The 18173-nt window shown below is 41.6% G+C and overlaps 2 protein-coding genes and 1 long non-coding RNA gene across 4 annotated transcripts in view; 2 read left to right on the plus strand and 1 right to left on the minus strand.

The window, feature by feature from the left end:
• Nucleotides 1-11859, minus strand: part of niban2a (niban apoptosis regulator 2a) — a 31581-nt gene extending 19722 nt beyond the window's left edge. The window contains exons 1-4 of the mRNA XM_026174376.2: nt 11229-11859; nt 2339-2469; nt 787-915; nt 597-702 (exon numbers count right to left, since the gene is read on the minus strand). Coding sequence (XP_026030161.2) covers nt 597-702; nt 787-915; nt 2339-2469; nt 11229-11283 — 421 coding nt within the window. The 5' untranslated portion in view covers nt 11284-11859. The remainder of the gene's footprint in view (nt 1-596; nt 703-786; nt 916-2338; nt 2470-11228) is intronic.
• LOC145430085 (uncharacterized) lies at nt 633-1656 on the plus strand. Its single transcript, XR_013910494.1, has 3 exons — nt 633-768; nt 868-984; nt 1504-1656. It is a non-coding gene; the product is annotated as an uncharacterized LOC145430085 (long non-coding RNA).
• Nucleotides 11860-13794: 1935 nt separating the features above from the next.
• Nucleotides 13795-18173, plus strand: part of stxbp1a (syntaxin binding protein 1a) — a 40288-nt gene continuing 35909 nt past the window's right edge. For both annotated transcript variants that reach the window (XM_026174378.2, XM_026174379.2), the window contains exon 1: nt 13795-13957. In XM_026174378.2, coding sequence (XP_026030163.1) covers nt 13921-13957 — 37 coding nt within the window. In that variant the 5' untranslated portion in view covers nt 13795-13920. The remainder of the gene's footprint in view (nt 13958-18173) is intronic.

An 18173-nucleotide genomic window follows, 5' to 3' on the forward strand; every position in this document is an offset into this window, starting at 1 on the left:
ACATTATAGGGTTAAACGAATAAGGTCCCAGTCCCACAGACTTATAGTCGAGTCAATGACTCCTGGGAAACCCCAGTTGCTAGGCAAAAATGTGTATTCCCCAACAAGTTAGAAATACCTCTTTGCACTTGCTCTGGCTGCTAGCAGATTGCTGCAGTTGGCTAGTTTGCATTGAATACGATGACTCACCTACAAATGCTCACCAGCAACTCTGGGTGGTAGTGAAACTGTGAATGGAGCAATGCAAACTAGAAATAACTATGGTCACAATCTGCTAGGGACGAAAGCAATCATAAGGAGGTTTTTGGTACAGCACTGCTCCTTGAGACTGATTTTACCTAGTGACTGCCAGCAGCCTCCAGGAAGCACTCACCAACCAGATGGTGGATTCACTTTCTTTTTTTCTTTTTTCTTTTTTATATCTACAAGCCATAGTTTTATTATGTCCAATGTGGTGGACAACTCTTAAACAATGTGGGCATAGCACCACAAAAACCCAAAGAGAGAGTCATTTTGAGCCCTTTGCATCTTAAAAGGGGCTTAGTCATTTCAGAATTTGATGACTAACAACTGTATATTGTGTGTTATTTTCTAACCTGGCAGACTTTTATTAATCAGCTCCATGTACTCCTCCATTGACGTCAGGGCCTTGTACCCGGCGCAGTTGATGGTTAATTTTGGGTGCAGTCCCCGTTCGTGTGCCTGTTGGTGGTGAAATGGTTTTCATGCAGGTGACCAAATTGTCTAACCGGACATAGGTCGAGTGCCGTAAGTAGCTTTACTCACAGCTTTGCTCTCATAGAGGTTTATGGTGTAGTCCTTGGGCACAAAGACAAAACGATTCCTCCATTTCCGATTCTCCTCCAGGTACTGAAACAGACTCCCTGAGAAGATGGTGCAACCTGCCAGAGGGTCCTGAAAAATGCAAACACACACACAAAAGATTGCATGCGTTACTGTACCTTAGGATACAAACTCTAACAGGTGTGTATACTGTGCATTATTGAGACAACTGGGTGTTGTTACAATCTCCCATAACTAATCAACTTGACGCTTAACAGGTTTTTCCAAACGTGACAGGGTGGAGTTTTCATTTTGTTTTTCTTTTGTTTTTTTACTGAAACATGTTTACAAAAGGATATACACCACCCACTTTGTTTTCCTGTCTTGGATTAAACAATAATTGCTCAGATAGGAAGAAAAAACAAAGGCTTACTGCTTCCGAGCGACTGAAACGATAGGCCCAAAACATAATGATGATTATAAAATGGCTTGGCTTCTGTTTGCTAACAGCTGCAGACTTTTACGTGGATTTTGTGGCAGGGTCACTGGTGGTGGCGAGTGGGAGGGTAAAAGTGCCCGATCAGCTCAGAAACCAATCAAGTATTTATCTATAAGTTAAAAAATGGGAAGGGGGTTCAAATAGATTCCACTACAGTTAAATATTAAAGTTTTTTTTACACATTTAGTCCAGTATTTTAATAACTCAGTCTTTTGAAACAGGATAGTTTCTTGCTGTGTGCTGGATCACACGAGCAGCTGACTCCCACACAGTGACCAGAAAAGATGAACCTGCATAAGAGAAACAGCACCTCTGCTCGTGTGTAAAATGTGCTCCACTTTCCCTCCAGAGTTAGAAAACATGGATTAAAAAAAAAAAATATCCAGCCTTCAACAAGTGACCACAAAGATAATAGGGAACACAAAGACCGCTGAGAAATAAAGCAGGGGGCTTGCTCATTAGGTAATGTCCTTGTACATTCCCAAAGATGACCTCATTCATGCACTGTGTGCATCATCAAAGTCTGTTGGCTGTCCCGCCTGTGTGCATGTTTAAACAATGCCAAAACTCTGATGTACTCATTTCTTACTTTGTCCATCCTGCTCACTCCCAATAAAACCTTTAACTCCTGTCTTTTTGTCAGTGCCACCATCTCCAAACCACACGTCATGGCCGGTCTCACTAACATCTTGTAAACCTCTCTTTCACTTTTACTGATATCCTTCCTGACACTCGTTTCCACCTGCTCCACCATGCCTGTGCTCTCCTCTCTTCTTCATCTCTTTAGCACTGTCTGTTGCTTTGGATGGTTGACCACAGGGCTCACTGTTTCACGCGTCTCCATCACATTCACACACATGCATTCTGTCTTGCTTCTACTGACTTCTATTCCTCTCCTATCCAGAGCATACCTCCACCTCTCCACGCTCTATTCCACCGGGCTGTCTCTTGTGGCTTTATTAAATGTTCAGAAATATAAACAGAGGGGGTCTGAGGGGGCCAGTGGAGGCCACTATTTTATTTGTTTTTTTCCCATTGAATGACCAAGTGTCATACCTTTCTGTGAAGCAGCTGAGACTGCGTCCCTCCTCCTCCTTCTATCTCAAAGCGGACGCTGTTGAAGAGGGCGACTGCATACTGCTGCTCGTACACTTGGCTGAACTCTTTCATCCATTCTCTGGTCCGAGCTGCAGGGGGAGAGACACACACACACACACACACACACACACACACACACACACACACACACACACAAAATCAGCGTCGTCTTCTGCACCAGTGCATGATTAACACAATCTATCTTATGTCTTATAGTAGAAGGACAAAAGATAAGTTCTGCAGTTTTCTTTCACAAGGTAACTTTAGAGATTTATAAAGTCAGAAATTGACCTAATTATACTACTTAAATGCTTAATACTTTATTTTGAATCTGGCAACCCAAGTCAGAGAGAAAAGAAATTAAATTCCTGAAAGGACAGACTGGTTCACTCTATTCCAAGCATGTTTTTCAAAAGTCACCAGTGCTGCAGTTTAAATTTCATTGTCAAAAATTAACTGGGTTAGATAAAGAGCTGCTGTTCTCATGTGAAGGCACGCTGTCTCTTTCACTTGCTTATTTAAAGGCCTCAACCTTTACTCCTGCTATCGGTTCTTTATGAAAACTCCCATATAATAAAATGTAAAGTGGACATTTGAGATAGCGATTCTCAGGCAAAGCTCAACAAAGAGGTACCTCTCATGTATGATCGGCACAAACCGTTGTATTAAGTGAAGCTCTAACAGACTCACAGCTGAAGTATTACTTCAGTCATTACATAAATTTTAAAGCAACACTTTGTTTTGTTCAATTTCATTTTAATCGTACTGAATTTAAACTATGTTACATTTAAATCAAAAGACAAAAGAAAAGTCAAATCAATCAAAAGAAAAGTTTATGGAACGACTGCATCGCTGGAAATATTGGTTTTACACACACAAACCTTTAAAAGGAGGAACACGAACAAAGAGCTACAGTTATGATGAATAAATGAAAGTATTTTTAGTTTACACTATGTAGCTTTCATAATATTTGGTTCGACCACCTTTATTCTTCAACAAAGCCTGAACTGTCTGAGGAAAGCTGCCTTTGAAATGCTTTAAGTAGTCTTCAGGAATAATTCTCCGGGCTTCTTGAAGGTCATTTAAAGCTCTCCTTTGGATGTTGGCTGCCCTTTGCTCCATCCTCTGTCGAGATGTTCCCACATTGCTTTAATTGCAAGGATTTAATTATGGGCTTTAATTATGGGCTCTTGGGAGGTCAGTGCATGACTGATAATGTTCCATTGCACTTTTTCTACCCAGATATGCTTTTAGTGCATTGACACTGTGTGTCATTGTCATGCTGAAAAACAAAGCTGCTGTTGATTAGATGATTTCCAGGTGGCGTTGAATAGTGGATCTAAACCTGATGGTACTCTTCTGTGTTCATAATTCCACAACAACACTGTCTAAAGTACAGAGCCTCCACCGTGTTTTACAGGTGGCTGTAGAAACTCACTGTTGCACCTCTCTTTTGACCTCCTCTGCACATATTGATGACAAATTTGAATTCATAACTTGGTTTCTCAGCCTTTTCTCCCACTTTCCCTTCCTTATGAATTTTGGCTTACAGTTCTTAGGGAACCACCTTCTTGGTGGAAAAATACTATTTCTTTTGCTCTGTCATCTTCGGCATCTTTCATAGATTCAACTAGAGAAATAGGAATAAATTATTTTGATTGTTTTCTTTTTGCGACAGGCTACTAGTAATAAAATGCCTAAAGATACAATTTAAAACTCGTCCTTTACGAAGTTGTCTGTTACATATAGACACAACACTGTTAGCTGCTTTTGTGCTTGAACAATCAGTGTTATCAACAACAATAAAGGAAAGAAATTCCTCTGACAATGATAAGGTACAAGGACTGGGCTGAAAATGAGTGAAAAAACAAAGAAAAACTTTGAAAGGCCTTCAGAGAACCTGGGGAGCTATTGCTCAAGATCACATTCATTTACAAGAAAGTCTGCCTCACTGTAAACAAATTATGAAGAAATGATTGGTGAATCAAAACTTTTGCAAAATGTAAATATGACTCAACCTGAGTAACTTGAGAGCAAAATGTAGCAACAGCACTGTATATTAGAGCATGCATTATACTGGGGTCAGCGGGGGAGCTGGCCCCAGGGAGGGGTCACTTGCCCCTCCCTTCCTTCCCTCCCCATCTCCAGCTGCCTCCCTCTTCCTGCTCCACCACAACCACCCACACATGCAGGGCCTTGGAGTAGGGGTATGTCACCAGGGTGCAGAGGAGGCTACCCCCCCCCCCCCCCCCCCCCTGTCCCCTTCTGGCTGCCTCTGCCTCAATTTTATCCCACAACTTAGACATTCACATTACTCACACTCTCATTACACATACATATAGGATCTTGGGGGTGGGCACGATACACGGAGTCCAAAGTACCATCAGGGTGTACACCCCACCCCTGGCATCGTTGCCCACCTCTCAATGTTAAATACACGTAGACATTGAGGGCTAGCAGGAGGGACCATGCGCTTACCTGCTGCTCTCTGGCAGGTAGCTCCAAGCCCTCCTGGGTTTTAAATGCACCTTAGAACACACATGCATCAACACTACAATGAGCGGGTGGAGGGAGGTTTGGAGTCTTCTCTCACCCCCATTCTCTGCGACCTGCTGGAGCAGGGGGCTAGGACTAGGTCTGCCTCCCCCCACCGCAGGGAAAAGGGAAACACCACCTGGGTCTGGGTGCAGTTCCCCCCTCCAGGGGCGGGGGCACCTAGACCCGGTTTGTAGAGTACGCTTGGGGAGTGTGATCGTGTGTACAACGTCTCTTTATGTCTGTCTCCACGTTGGTTGAGTGTGGAGTGAGTGCATATGAGAGCATGAGGGTGGGAATGGATGTTTGTATCTGTGTGTATCTTTGTATCTGGAATGGATGTTTGTATCTGTGTGTGCCTGTATGTCTGTGTCTATATGTCAGGTTGGGTGTCAGGCGCCACCTCTCTGGGGACATCTCAGGCCCTCCAAGGTTTGGAGGCCTATCTCCCCCCACCACTCCCCCTGCCAGTGGCGGACCCCCTCAGACATCGGTGCGTTGGTGGTTCTTTGTGTCCGGGGATGGGCGTCCAGGTACACACCGGCTCACTCCTTGGCGGCCGCTTATCGGGGCCTGGAGCCTGGGGCTCGCTCGGGCCACTTTGGAGGTGGGGTGCCCCCGGCCTCTCGGCCTGGGGCTCGGTCACTCAGGCGCAGCTGGCTGCCGGCGGAGCTCACGGGCGCGTCACTGCAACTCCCCCTGGCTTCTGCTCCGCGGCTGCTGAGTGAGCCCTCATCTGGGACTCTCCTCAGCTCTTTCCGGGACAGTGGCGCGGCTGCCCCTCTGTTGGTCTTCCTTGGTCTCTTGTGTTCTGGGGGCCTCTGGATGTCTGGAGTTTTGATCTCCTCCACACCTGCTTCATGCCCTGGAGGACGGGGCTGTGGCCCCCCCACACCCTCTAGCAGATTATTACATGAAGGAACCTTTTAAAAAAACAAAAAACAAGCGCGTCCATGCTCACAGGTGTACACACGGGTGATCACACCCACAAACTACACCCTTTTTGGCTCCTACCTCAAAGCACACTGTGTTCTGTTGATCTTATGTGCTGCACAATAATGTTTAATATTTAGTATTTACTGTCATATTCCCATATATCATTGTGATGTTGTTTATTCTATTACTCTTGTTCTCTTCTGCTTGCTTTCTTTTTTCTTTCTCAGCAGGTGATCCAGGTGATCGATATATGCATTTTTTTTTTCTCTGCCCGTTCTGTTGGTTTTTGTTTTTTGCCCTTCTCCCCCGTCCCTCTTCTCAGCTGTTTCTCTTTCCCTCTTTCTTTCTCCCCTTCTTTCCCCCAGTCAAGTCTGTCCCGTATTCAGTAAGTGAAAATAAAATAAACAATAAAAGGTGAATCAAATGGACCATTACGGCAAGGCTGGGATGGTCAGTTTGGTAAAGTAAATCCGTTGGGCATCTTTCTTTGCCTTTAGACAACAATTCTGATGGCAAAAGAGCCAAACGGGACAGGCCAAAAAAAAAAGAAAAAAAAAAAGAGCATGCATTATATTTCAGCCGACGTCCATAATTTATTATGCAAATAACTTGAAATAATGCCAACTCTCATGAAAAAATACTATTAGGTAAGTGCACAATACAGTAGAAAAAAATACTCTGAAATGATCCTTTAACTTGTTTTAAGTCATCTCAAAATCTGATATTTAAACTCAAACTTGAATTTCTAAAAGGAATATTTAAGTTTACACAAACGAACCATTTGGAACTTCTTTGAGCATTTCAGACTACAGTGCACATTTGTTAATGCAGTTTGGAGGTTCTGGACAAACCAAAACCTGACAACATTTGCTCAGGCTCCAGTAAATGGCAGCTGCTTTCTCTTCATCGTTTGTATATATCAAATTATTAAGTTCTGAATATATCTGTTAGCGTAAGTCCTTGTTTGTATAAAAGCAAAGCCTCCTGGTATTGCTGAAAGACTTTTCTGTGTTCCACATATCCTCGAGATTTGTTATCTGTCGTCATTCAGCTTCCTAATAAATAGACTGAGAAGCTGCTGGAGGGGACAAAGGCTTTTCCCACGTTCTAATGCTGGAAAAGAGTTGGTGTTCGAGCTGATCAGTGTCTTTGGCTCATTCAGCAGCATATAGTGTTGACTATGATCTGTTTATGGAAGGAACGACGCAGGAAGGAGGGAGCCAGCTTGCAGTGGGAGAGCAGGAAGGAAAGAGCTGACAGGACAGGATAGATGGAGGGAATGCGGAGGAGACTGGGGACAGGGACACGCATTTAAAAACACCATGACATACCAGGATGAGAGGGGAGGGCAGGTTAAGGGGCTGCAAGATAGCGAGGCACCTGGAAAAACTAAACATCAGCAAGTACTTTAAATTGTTCCAGACGATGGCTTTGAATCTCTCGTCAGGTTTGTCATTCCATTCCTTTTATTGAAGGATTTTTTTCTTCATCCTCGGTGGGTTTATCAGACAGGGTCTGCCTTCAGAACAGTTAGTCTCAGAAAAAATGCAGAGGATATCTGATTTTGGATGGAAACTCTCTTTATCCTGGCTAAATTTCCTCTAGATTACGCTCCGGTTACTGTGGCCTCCACTGCAAACTTGCAGAGAGTTGGTACTTTCCACCGTTCGCCTTGCTGAGCCAAAATCAGCAGACTAGGAAGCTGTAAATGAGCACTTAGAAATTAAAACAAAGCCCACATCATAAAATACATACTCGGTTCTCTCATTCAAACTGTATAGCCATGTGCTATAGTTGTTACAACCCTCCTCCATCTCTTGTTTGCTATTTACTTTACATGTGACATCATGGAATAGAGTAAAAATGGAACTTTTGGTACTTTTTATACGCCATACTTAAGTATTTTCCAGTGTTTGCATGTCCTTTTAGAGGATTAAATGAAACAGGAAATGGTTAGGGTTAGCTTCAGACTCTGAGCTGGAAAGTAATTTATCACAAATACCTCCAACAAAAAAACCACATATTTTAGCTTTCTTTTTTTTTTCTTGTATAAGAATTACAGACTCTCTATCAGTGCTTCCTATGCTTACTTAAAATCTTAAGCCCATAACCCAGATTCATGACCTTGATGTAAACCTTTGTTTCATTCCTTCAATTTTTTAAGTGCATTTGTAATGAATAACAAATAACAGTAGGCAAGAGCATGGAGGAACTGATGGCAGAAGGACACTGCAGACAAAAAGGCATTGTTCAGTAGATGTACACTGAAGTGGGCTTAAGATTAGCAAAGGACAGCAGGGCCCACAATCTTTCCAAGTAGGAAAACCGAAGAACAGCAAAGGAAAAGCAGTTTGCAGTGACAAATTCTTTCAGGCAATAAGTAATGAAACTGCAGCCAACTTGAAATGCATTCATGCACTTCTTTGCAGCTATTTTGGAGCATTATCTAAATTGACTTAAATTTTCAGGCTCACTGGGGCATAACAACTGTGTGTATACAACAACCCTTAAAACATGATTTAAGAAGGCTTAAAAGGTTTGCTGACTTTGTTCCAAAATAAGATTTATGAAGTTTTTTCCCAACTGGAAGTTCTCCTCTGCTAGTATGCCCAAGGTTTGAGCTCAGGATTCTTTGAATACCATGGCTCTCTTAGAATAATTACAATTTCCTAAGGCAAATATAATATTTATGGAATAAATGTATGATTAATAAAGATGAGTTGGATATGAATTCTGTCGGTGCTTAAAAACCAAATTGTGCATTTTTTATAGGAGTGGATTTACAGTTTTGTTGTGAAGGGAGAGGAAGAAAACAATCATCACCACTTATCATTAATCAGTCGTCATTGTCAATCAGTGTCGTCATCAATTACCAACCCTCATTATCATCAATCATTGCCAGCAACTGATGATGATTGATAACAATCAGTCGTCATCAAGCACCAATCCTTATCATTATCAATCATTATCAGTCATCGTCGTCATCATCAATCATCATCCACTGTTTAACATCAAAAAGCTTAGCCAGATAGGTGAGTAGATGAGTAAAAATGGTAAAATACTAATAAAACTAAAAAAGGCAGACATGAGCGTGAACATTATTTTCAACAGATTTATAAAACCGTGTGCACAAACAGTCTGAGGTGTGCCTGAGTTAGGCATGTTGTCCCTTTTTATAATTACCTGTTTTGCGTCATGTTGGCAAAAGAGGGCGGTGTCACTCACATGGCAAAGTTCATGTTTTGTTGCTGAATTTAACTATTAGCTTCTTATCTTTTTTACTGCAGTGTTAGTTCTTTTTCTATTGATCTCTAATATAAATACATTTTTTTTATTTTAACTTTATTTTTGAACAGTTTTTTTTTTTGTTCCAAGTAACAATGCTGTCATGCTAATGTTTAGCATCAAAGCTACCATCTTCATTTCATTTGTAGCAAATTTCAGAGCAACACGTGCAGCTCCTCAAAGGTGAACACTGTGACTCGATCCAGAAAAGTCAGCTGATCACCAGAAACAGCTGACTGGATTTGACTCTAATTCTTTGGCTGTTTTTATCTAAAACCTGCTGTGAAACGATTAATCTACTAACTTATTCTTTGAGGATGATCGCTTATATTTCAAGGGTTTGATAGTAGGCAGCACATATCTAGGCCAATGTTTGAGTCTGTTGGTTATTTCTGCCTTAAGCAGACCATAGATGGGTGAACATGTGGGTCAGCAGGCAGTTATGATTTGCATGTGTCTCACACACATGGGGTTGCTGTGTGGGTCCTATAGGGGAGGAGATCATTGAGTAGTTGCCTTTGTGGGAGTTAGACACAACAAGATTCCTGACTCAAAAACGCTGACTGGTCTTTACCCTGTCTCACACACGAACTTAAAAGGTGCAAACACATCGACAAGTGGGACCTGGATAAAAAGAAAGTTTTCTTTTTTCTTTAAAGACATGCACAGGTGTTCACTTGTCTTCTGTTGACGTGGGTGTTTTCACTGTGTTGATTTGTAGAAGATACTGGCAGGAACAACACAGAGAGGGGTGTGTGTGAGAGTCAGACGGCCTGTGACATGTTTCTACCTGCTTCACTTGTTATCTTCCCCTCTCCCTCTGACTAGTCTCTTTATATGGATCTTTTTCTGAGTGGACTCATAAGCAGGAAATACTGCACTCGCGTATTTTAACGATGAAGGCCTGCATGTAGCTAAATGTCATATTTTCTACCTTCGCAGCTTTCCACAGTCATGTGGACCCTACATTTTATAGTTTTAACATATTTTATCATTAACAAGCCTTACATTATGACACATGATGATACCTGACTGAGCGCCTTTCAAGAATGAAGACCAGCACATGTGGCTAAGGGCTCCAAAAAGCCAGTAAGACCAGATTGCTTTGTTCCTAAGGTCAAGAACTTTCACATTGAACACCTTGCTTGTACTTTCTAAAGCCCAGTTTCTGCTCATTCTGAATGTCACACATCTTTGGATCAACTTTGGATCAGTATAAGACAGCAGAAAACATGTATTTCTCTGGCCAGAACCCCCAAAGTCACACAAAAGGCAAAAACAAAACCCCTCATATTTGAGAAGTTACATTTGATATTTATCCTTTTATATGTGAACTACCTTTTTTTTTTTTTTTTTTTACAACAGCCAGATTCTAACAGGGTGATTCTTCCCACTTTTTTTCTATTTCTGCTCACAAAAGGAAAATCCAACAAACACACTCGGTGCCTGAGCCTCTAGAGAATAATTCTGGGTTTCCTCATAGGAGTACTTCTGCCAGCGTATGCACACAAACAGGATTACAACCCTGAACTAAAGGGGCATCCCAGCTGAGGCTGAAATGACCCTGATACAAAAGTTTTAGGAAATGACAAGTCTGGAAGATTGAACTCCATGCATTAAAACAAAAACAAAAAACACTAGTTTTTCCCAAATTCCTGAAGTGGTTTTGATACTCGAACGCATCACCAAGCTACTTCTAGGACAGGGATCACGTTATATCCATTGAAGTATCTCAGTCTTTGTATTGTTCTTCTACTCGCATGACTTTAATAGACGCCCAGACCTGCTGCCCAGCTCACTCTGTGGAGCAATCTGAGACTTAAATAGCAGTCAGTCCATAACTTATACAAACATGCTGCAACATCGGAAACCTACTTATTATCTCTAAGAAACAGGGCTGCAGTGGAGTTGAGATTCATGGGAAGCCTTCAAGTAAAGCACACCTACAAGGCGGTGGCACAAAAGTAACCGTCTATACTTGATTTCTGCAGTTTAGATGATAAAAGTAATATAAATCGATTTTCTTAAAGGCAACAACATGGTCAAAACTCTGTAATAAGATTGTTATAACGCGCAACGGTACTCATCTTACCTGTAATCATCTCCCGCCTATCCTCATCCAGGTGAGAGGAAACCACGTCCCCCATGGTTACAGGAGAGCCTCTGATATCCTCTAAGTATCCTAACTCGGCAGGTTTTACTCCAGGGGAAAATTTCCAGCAGTCTCCGGGCAAACCCTCTGGGAATTTCTCTCACTTTCCCCCCTTAGAGAGGAGCACTGTTCTGGCGTTGGTGCGTTGAGTGTGGGCGCCTTCAGCTTTTTCTAAAAAACAGGAGGAGGAGGCGGTGGAGGAAGAGGAGGAGGAGGACGTGCTGGTGAACAGTGCTGCGTTTCACAGCAGCGGGACACACCCTCTGGGAGTCATCACTGGTCCAACGTGTTCAGTCGGCTGTGCTAAGGGTGTGGCCAGAACCAGGAGCTTAAGAGTATCACAGTGCGTACTGTACGCGAGAGTGTCTGCTTGTAGCAGCAAACTTAATAATGTTAAACTTGACAGATGTTAAAAATACAACCTTAGTGCGTTTATTAGTAAGTTTCTTTAAAATGTTTCTTTTAATGATTTCATGATATTTATATTGTGATTAAAAATCAGGAGAAATTAACTAAAGGCTCTTTGAAGTGCGCGCTTTGGGCTCAACGTTGAAAGCGAGTCTATGGTTGGACCCAGTAGCATTTTGCCACACACAGATAAATGCTGCCCCCTTGTGGAAAACATATTTCTTTACTATAATTTTGAAGCAGGCCAGTATCCAAACCAGCTCTTCCAAACATGTTGAATATTTCAGTAAGCGAGTTGATCCTTTAAAAAAAACCCATCTAAAATGCTGGATGTTAAATTGTTCACGTTTATGCAATGATCTCTAATGCTGCTGAAACAGTCTATGAATTTATGGTTTTATCAGCAATGAAGGCTGAAAATTAAGCTCTGCAACTTCCAAAAGTTAGCTGAAAATAAAGTGAAGTAAAAGTGTCATAAAAGGAGACTGCAATGCATCACATCTGCTTACTAGAGTCAATAAACTGGACCATTTGATCAAAAGTTTAAGACCACTTAACAAATGGCAAAAACTAATATTTTGCATGGTTGGATCTTCCAAATAGAGCTTTAAATGCAACAATAAGAAATGGGAGTGAGACACAACATTTTGTGAGCATGCATTTTAGTGAAAACATTGCTTAAACTGAATGAACTATATGTGCTGATTGTGTCTTTTTGTAGGTTTTAATTTAATTATTAAGAACTTACTGGATGTGCTGAGTGTTCCGGTACTTTTGATAAATTTATGGTCCAGTTTTTCTTCGACTATTATGTTTATTAGTTCTAATAAAAAAAACCTGTCTGGTCTTCTTTGCATCTCACCTGTACAGTTTATGAATGCAGTTTGTCAAACAGCTGAGAACTTATGTCTGCTGTGGTCCCCATTGATTTTTACAACTTTTATAGGCTACTCTGAGGGCAAAAGGAACAAAGAAACAAAAATACCTCATTTCTGAAACGTTAATTTTAACTTGATGAATCAACATGAATGGTTTAAGCGTAAAAAAGGCCCACAACTCAAGGGGATGAACCAGTGTCTACACATAACAGACAGCTTGGCAAAGAACCAATTTTAAACAGTATCTTTAGACACTTTGGTACTAGCGACCTGTTCTTGCTCTCAGGTTCTGACACAGGCGATAAGAGATACTTCTTGTCCTTCAGTTCATCCATTTACCGTTCACTGAAAGCTCATTAGACATGGCCAGAGTTGAAGGGTGGCTATCAAGAAGCCATTCCTAAAGAAGGGGAAAAGCTGAGTTGTGCATGAACTGCAAAGGAACTAGACTGAAAATTATGGAGTGATGAATCCAAATTTCAAACTGTTGGTTCAAATCATCGTTAGTATGTACGAGGCAGTCATCAAAGGTAAACAGTGAGTATCTAGTAATATTGATTCTATCAGTCATGGATTGGCTTGGTACCTGTACCCCAATATTACTAAAGCAGTGTGGGATGATCTTGACAGAGAACGGGTCAAAAGGCAGCCAACATCCAAAGAAGACCTTTGAATGCCCTTCAAGAAGCCTGGAGAACTATTATTGAAGACTACTTAAGCAAGCTTTCTTTGAATATCTTTAAGAGTCTATGAAGAACAAAGTTGCAAGGTCATAGCAAATATTGACTTTCAAGCTTGTTAGAATTGTGTATACTGTGTTTTTGTCTTATACTACACTACCATTTATGTTTGCACATTTCACTAAATCAATGACACAAGACTTTTGCACATCACTGTCTTCCTGTATAAATGTAATGATTCACTATATTATTATGTATATAAAACTATGAATCTATTATTGTGCCATCTGCTTAAGGTTATATGCATTAAAACTTGTTTAAAAATGAAGGGTTACTTTATTTTCTTATCATGTATTTATTTCAGGTTCTGTGAAAAACAAGGGTATTTTGCAGGAATCTTTAAATTCTATTTGGACAAATGAGCGGGTAAGGCTTAACAAATAAATGTCTTTAGTAGGAATTAGTTTGAGCTAATACACACAGCTGTAGCCAAACGTCCACACATCACCAGTGTGGATGATGCGGAAGGATACGCAGTGACGTTTCCAAGTGGAGGCTCCTCCGCAGCGGTGTGACACGATCAGAGAGGAGGAGGAGGAGAGGAGGAGGAGGAGAGAGAGAGTAAGCAGAGGGTAATCAGTCGGTCCAGCACTCAGAGGCAGCATCATGGCACCTATCGGATTAAAGGCGGTGGTCGGCGAAAGTAAGACTTTTTTTTTCTCCTAATTTATGGTGCTCAGAATTTGTGCGGGATATGGTCTTGCTGCACCCCGATTCAGCTGTGTATATGCCAGAGAGCGAGTATATATTTAAAAAGAAAAGGGCCGGGGAGCGGGGGGGACAGGATGCGGGTGGCTGCTAGTGCATCTGAGTGGTGACGATGATAACGGTGAAGGTGATGTTCCATTGTATCCCGATGTAAACCGCAGAGGTGTAGTGAGGAAGCACTGGATGCCCTGCAGAGGCTGCTCCGTCTCGTTGGTCTCCTGCGGCGCGGATGCGCAATTGCATTTCAAGCGACAGAGCGTATAAAACGCTGTTGACAAGCGATGATTAGCCCACTAATAGAAGATGTTGGCATCCTCCTCCGGTGGGATGAGAAGCCACAGAGTAATGAAGCCCGTGTGCGCCCCTTTTAGACACAATTTACGTTTATTTAAGGACTAATCTGCCTCTGCCTGTGAGCTGCATCCCGATCTGTTTCTGCCTGAATATTGTGCCACAACATGCAGGATGCACGTACTGTTCACACGCTGGCGAGCTAATAATAGCCAACACAATGTAATGCGATGCTGTTTATTGCAAAATGAATGAAGATTAGCGGTCTCGATCCGTGGGATTCCCCGACTGCAGCAGTGCCTCACCCCATCCGATGGAGCATAATTCAGCTGCGTAAAACACCCTTTCTCAGCCGGAGAGCACCACCTATGCTCCGCTTCACGTTAATGGCGGAGTGCACCAGAGTCGTGAAAGTTGCCTTAAAACTGGCGCTGCGCAAGAAATTCCGCATTTTTTGTATATTTTTCCGCGGACGGCTTTTAGTCATCGTGCCCTTTGAGTAGAGTCGGTGCGGCACCGGCAGTCTGTGTAACCCTGCATCATTAGGACACTGTTAACTCAAGGTTCAGTATCCGATTGTGTCATTTCGGCTCATTACATTTGGGCTGGTGCTCTAGCGGTAGGTGTGCTGTGATGAAACAGGCCTGACTATGGTGGAGGCGCAGGAGGTTCAACTGGGTGCAAGTGTTAGTGGTCGTCGAAAGGCTCAGGAACGAGCCCATAAAACCTGATAGAGATGGCTTAATGTGAAGCCATGTATCCAGTTCGTCCCTAAATTCTTACACCAAGCTGCTCATTCTCTCTCTCTCCTCTTTTTTTGGTACCGTGCCCTACCCCGGCTGCAGGATTTGCTTCATTTGGCGTCTGTTGTTCATAGTATTGATTCGGTGTCACATTTCACTAATACAAATCCACACAGTTGCTCTGTACCAGGAGCTAATGTGTCACTTTCTGGTCATGACATTGCTGGAATCTGAAAATTCTTAAGCTACACCCAGCTGTGCTCTAAGGTATATTTGCCTCACTGGTGCTGCTGCAGAATTCTGGCTCAGACCCACCCCATCCCATTAAACACTCTCTCTCTCTCTCTCTCTCTCTCTCTCTCTCTCTCTCTCTCTCTCTCTCTCTCTCTATATATATATATATATATATATATATATATATATATATATATATTAGTGTATATATATATATTAGTATATTTTTCTGTTCTTTGACATGAAGTGAAAGGATTTGTGCATTGTCACAAAGAGGAGCCTCGATCATCAGTAACTTCACATCTACTTTGAATCCAAGAGTACAGTATTAAATTATAAAAAGTATTCTGAGCCTGATGCTGGATGTTTGCACTGTGGCTGAGCTCAGCCCAGACCTGCATTTTTGTAAGTTAGTCTACATTTTTTTTAATACAAGGCCAGAAGACTGAGTTTTGATAGAAATGATATCATCTGCACGCCCTACTACATTACACAATGCAGCTTCATATGCCAATTATCTGCGCGTGTTTTACATTCTTTAATTATTTAAACACTGTAACTGGCTATTGCATAACCCAGTTTGTGAAAAGCTGAAGGCAGGCCGAGTGAATCATCTTTTTCCTGAGCAATGTAAACACTGCGTGCATGTTTCCCAGTAAAGACAAGGACGCAGGGAGGCAACACCTGCTCTACGTTTGGCTAAGGTGAAGCGAGGGCTGTGATTGGTGGGGGCAGAGAGTGAAAGAGGGAGGGTGACACCATCGCGGGCTCTCTGTCGTTCTCTCTCTCTCTGCAGCAATTGATGTAGCAGCCAGAATGAAGGGAGGGGGGGGGGGGGGATGGGCAGCAAGCTGAGCTTCACCCTCCCCGTTTCATGGCTGTATATGAACATCAGTGCCAGAGAGCAGCAGAAGGAGAATAAGGCTGAGTGACGAGGACCTCATCAGTCAGCAGTGACCTGAGTCATTTAGAAAGAGATGAGCTGCTCAAACTGAAGGAACGCAGTGTTTAGAGCGAGGCGGTGTTCTGTATTTGAGCTATATACTTTATGGTGATGTCTATGGGGTCAGATGCAGTGGGTTTTATTATGTTTTGAAGGTTTTCAAGGAAAACCTGCTGACCCAGACAAATAATGTTCCGCCTTTCATTCAGTCATTCAAGCAGATGCTAAAATGCTTCATAGCTGTACTTTATATGTTATTGTGTAACATGATAAATACCATAATATACTGAGAAACTGACCTTGGAATCAATTTACATCACCAGACAACTGTTTAAATCCTTTAAATCCAGTTAATTTTGAAATATTTCTGTAACCATAGACAGCTTTACAATTATTTATTCACCTCTCATTACCTGTGCATTTGTGCTCAAAGTTGGCTTGTAAAGCATGTGGAGAGTTATTAAATCAGTGGTTTTCAAACTGCGGGGCTGGCCCCAGAGGTGGCACACAGACAACCAGGTGAAAAATGAAAAGGGAAGTTGAATGATTTAGTTTGTTAGGGAAAGTGATCAAAAGTTTTAGCAGCTAATACGTTAAACGTTACCTATACAGTGCCTTTTCTAATATATGTCCCATTCACCCAGTTGCACATACAAATTCATACAGGTCTTTTTCTAACATTGTCAGGCACGCACACACACTCTGATGGATGGGAGCAATATGGGGTCAGTATCTTGACTAGGAATATATTGACATGTGAACCGGAAAAGTCTTTCAAAAGCAAAATTAGACATTTTTTATTGTTTATAATGGATAAAATCTCCGGGATGTGTGATGTAAACTTCTTTTTCCTTCTGAAGTACCATGCACCAGAAAACGTTTGTGAACCACTTTGTTTGACTGGCACCAGCATACATACTCGTCATCGCCATGCAGCCATTTCAGGTTTAATTAATGCGACAGCCTCCTTAAAAGAGAAAGTGGCACACTGAGGTAGCATAAGACCTCAAGTCTTCTGGAACTGTGTCTGGAAGCTAGACTCACTTTGAAAAATCATGTGGAACACCTTTCAAGAAAACTGATGCCAAAGATTGGATATTTTTATAGAAATAAATACAAATAGATCGGTGTATAATCCACAATTCAGTCTGTGCTTGACTGTGGTGACATTGGTCATATGCATGCTTCTGTATCTGCTCACTATTGCATCTAATATGAAAAAGTGGGGTGGTACTCCTCAGCGAACTGAAGAGAGCAGCATTTTATGATGTTTATTTACAAGCCTCTGCTGCAAAGATTGCCTGCCTACATCTGAGCCTTTGATTTAAACACAGGACTTACAATGTCAGGACGCTTCAGCATTAACTGTACGTCTTGTTCAGACTGATTTTTGAAAAACTGTATTCAAATACTTAACTGGATATGAATAGAACGAGCTACAAAAAGATTACAAAGTTACAATTTTGGATTTAACTGGAATATTTTAACAGGTTCTTTGTCTGCAACTAGTTATGCACACATTTTCTTAATTTGTGATTATGTGATATTTATCATGTCTCATTTAAAAAAAAAAGGATTTAATAATAATAATTTGATAATTAATGAAACTTGCTACTTCAGTATCTTTCTATTATGTCTGTGGTAACCACACTCCCTTTTAAAGTAGTCTTCTTGTCTGCCTTCAGACTGTTTTCAGGGCTGCTGCTGCTCTTATTAGATCATTTCAAGGATCTCCTCCAGTGTGTCACAATGGTGACCCTGCAGTTTTTTTTTTAGCTATCAGGTTGTTTATTGTCAGAAGATATAAAATTGTGCTGCTCAGTGGTGTGACAACTCAAAATGGTTTTTGGTTTTTGATCAAAAAATGTAGTTTTTGGTGAGATTTTATCAAGTAATTAGCAAGCCAGGCAACCATTTTTGATATACGTTTCGCCAGTTTG

The sequence above is a fragment of the Astatotilapia calliptera genome, chromosome 7 (genome assembly GCF_964374335.1).
Source record: "Astatotilapia calliptera chromosome 7, fAstCal68.1, whole genome shotgun sequence".
NCBI lineage: Eukaryota > Metazoa > Chordata > Actinopteri > Cichliformes > Cichlidae > Astatotilapia > Astatotilapia calliptera.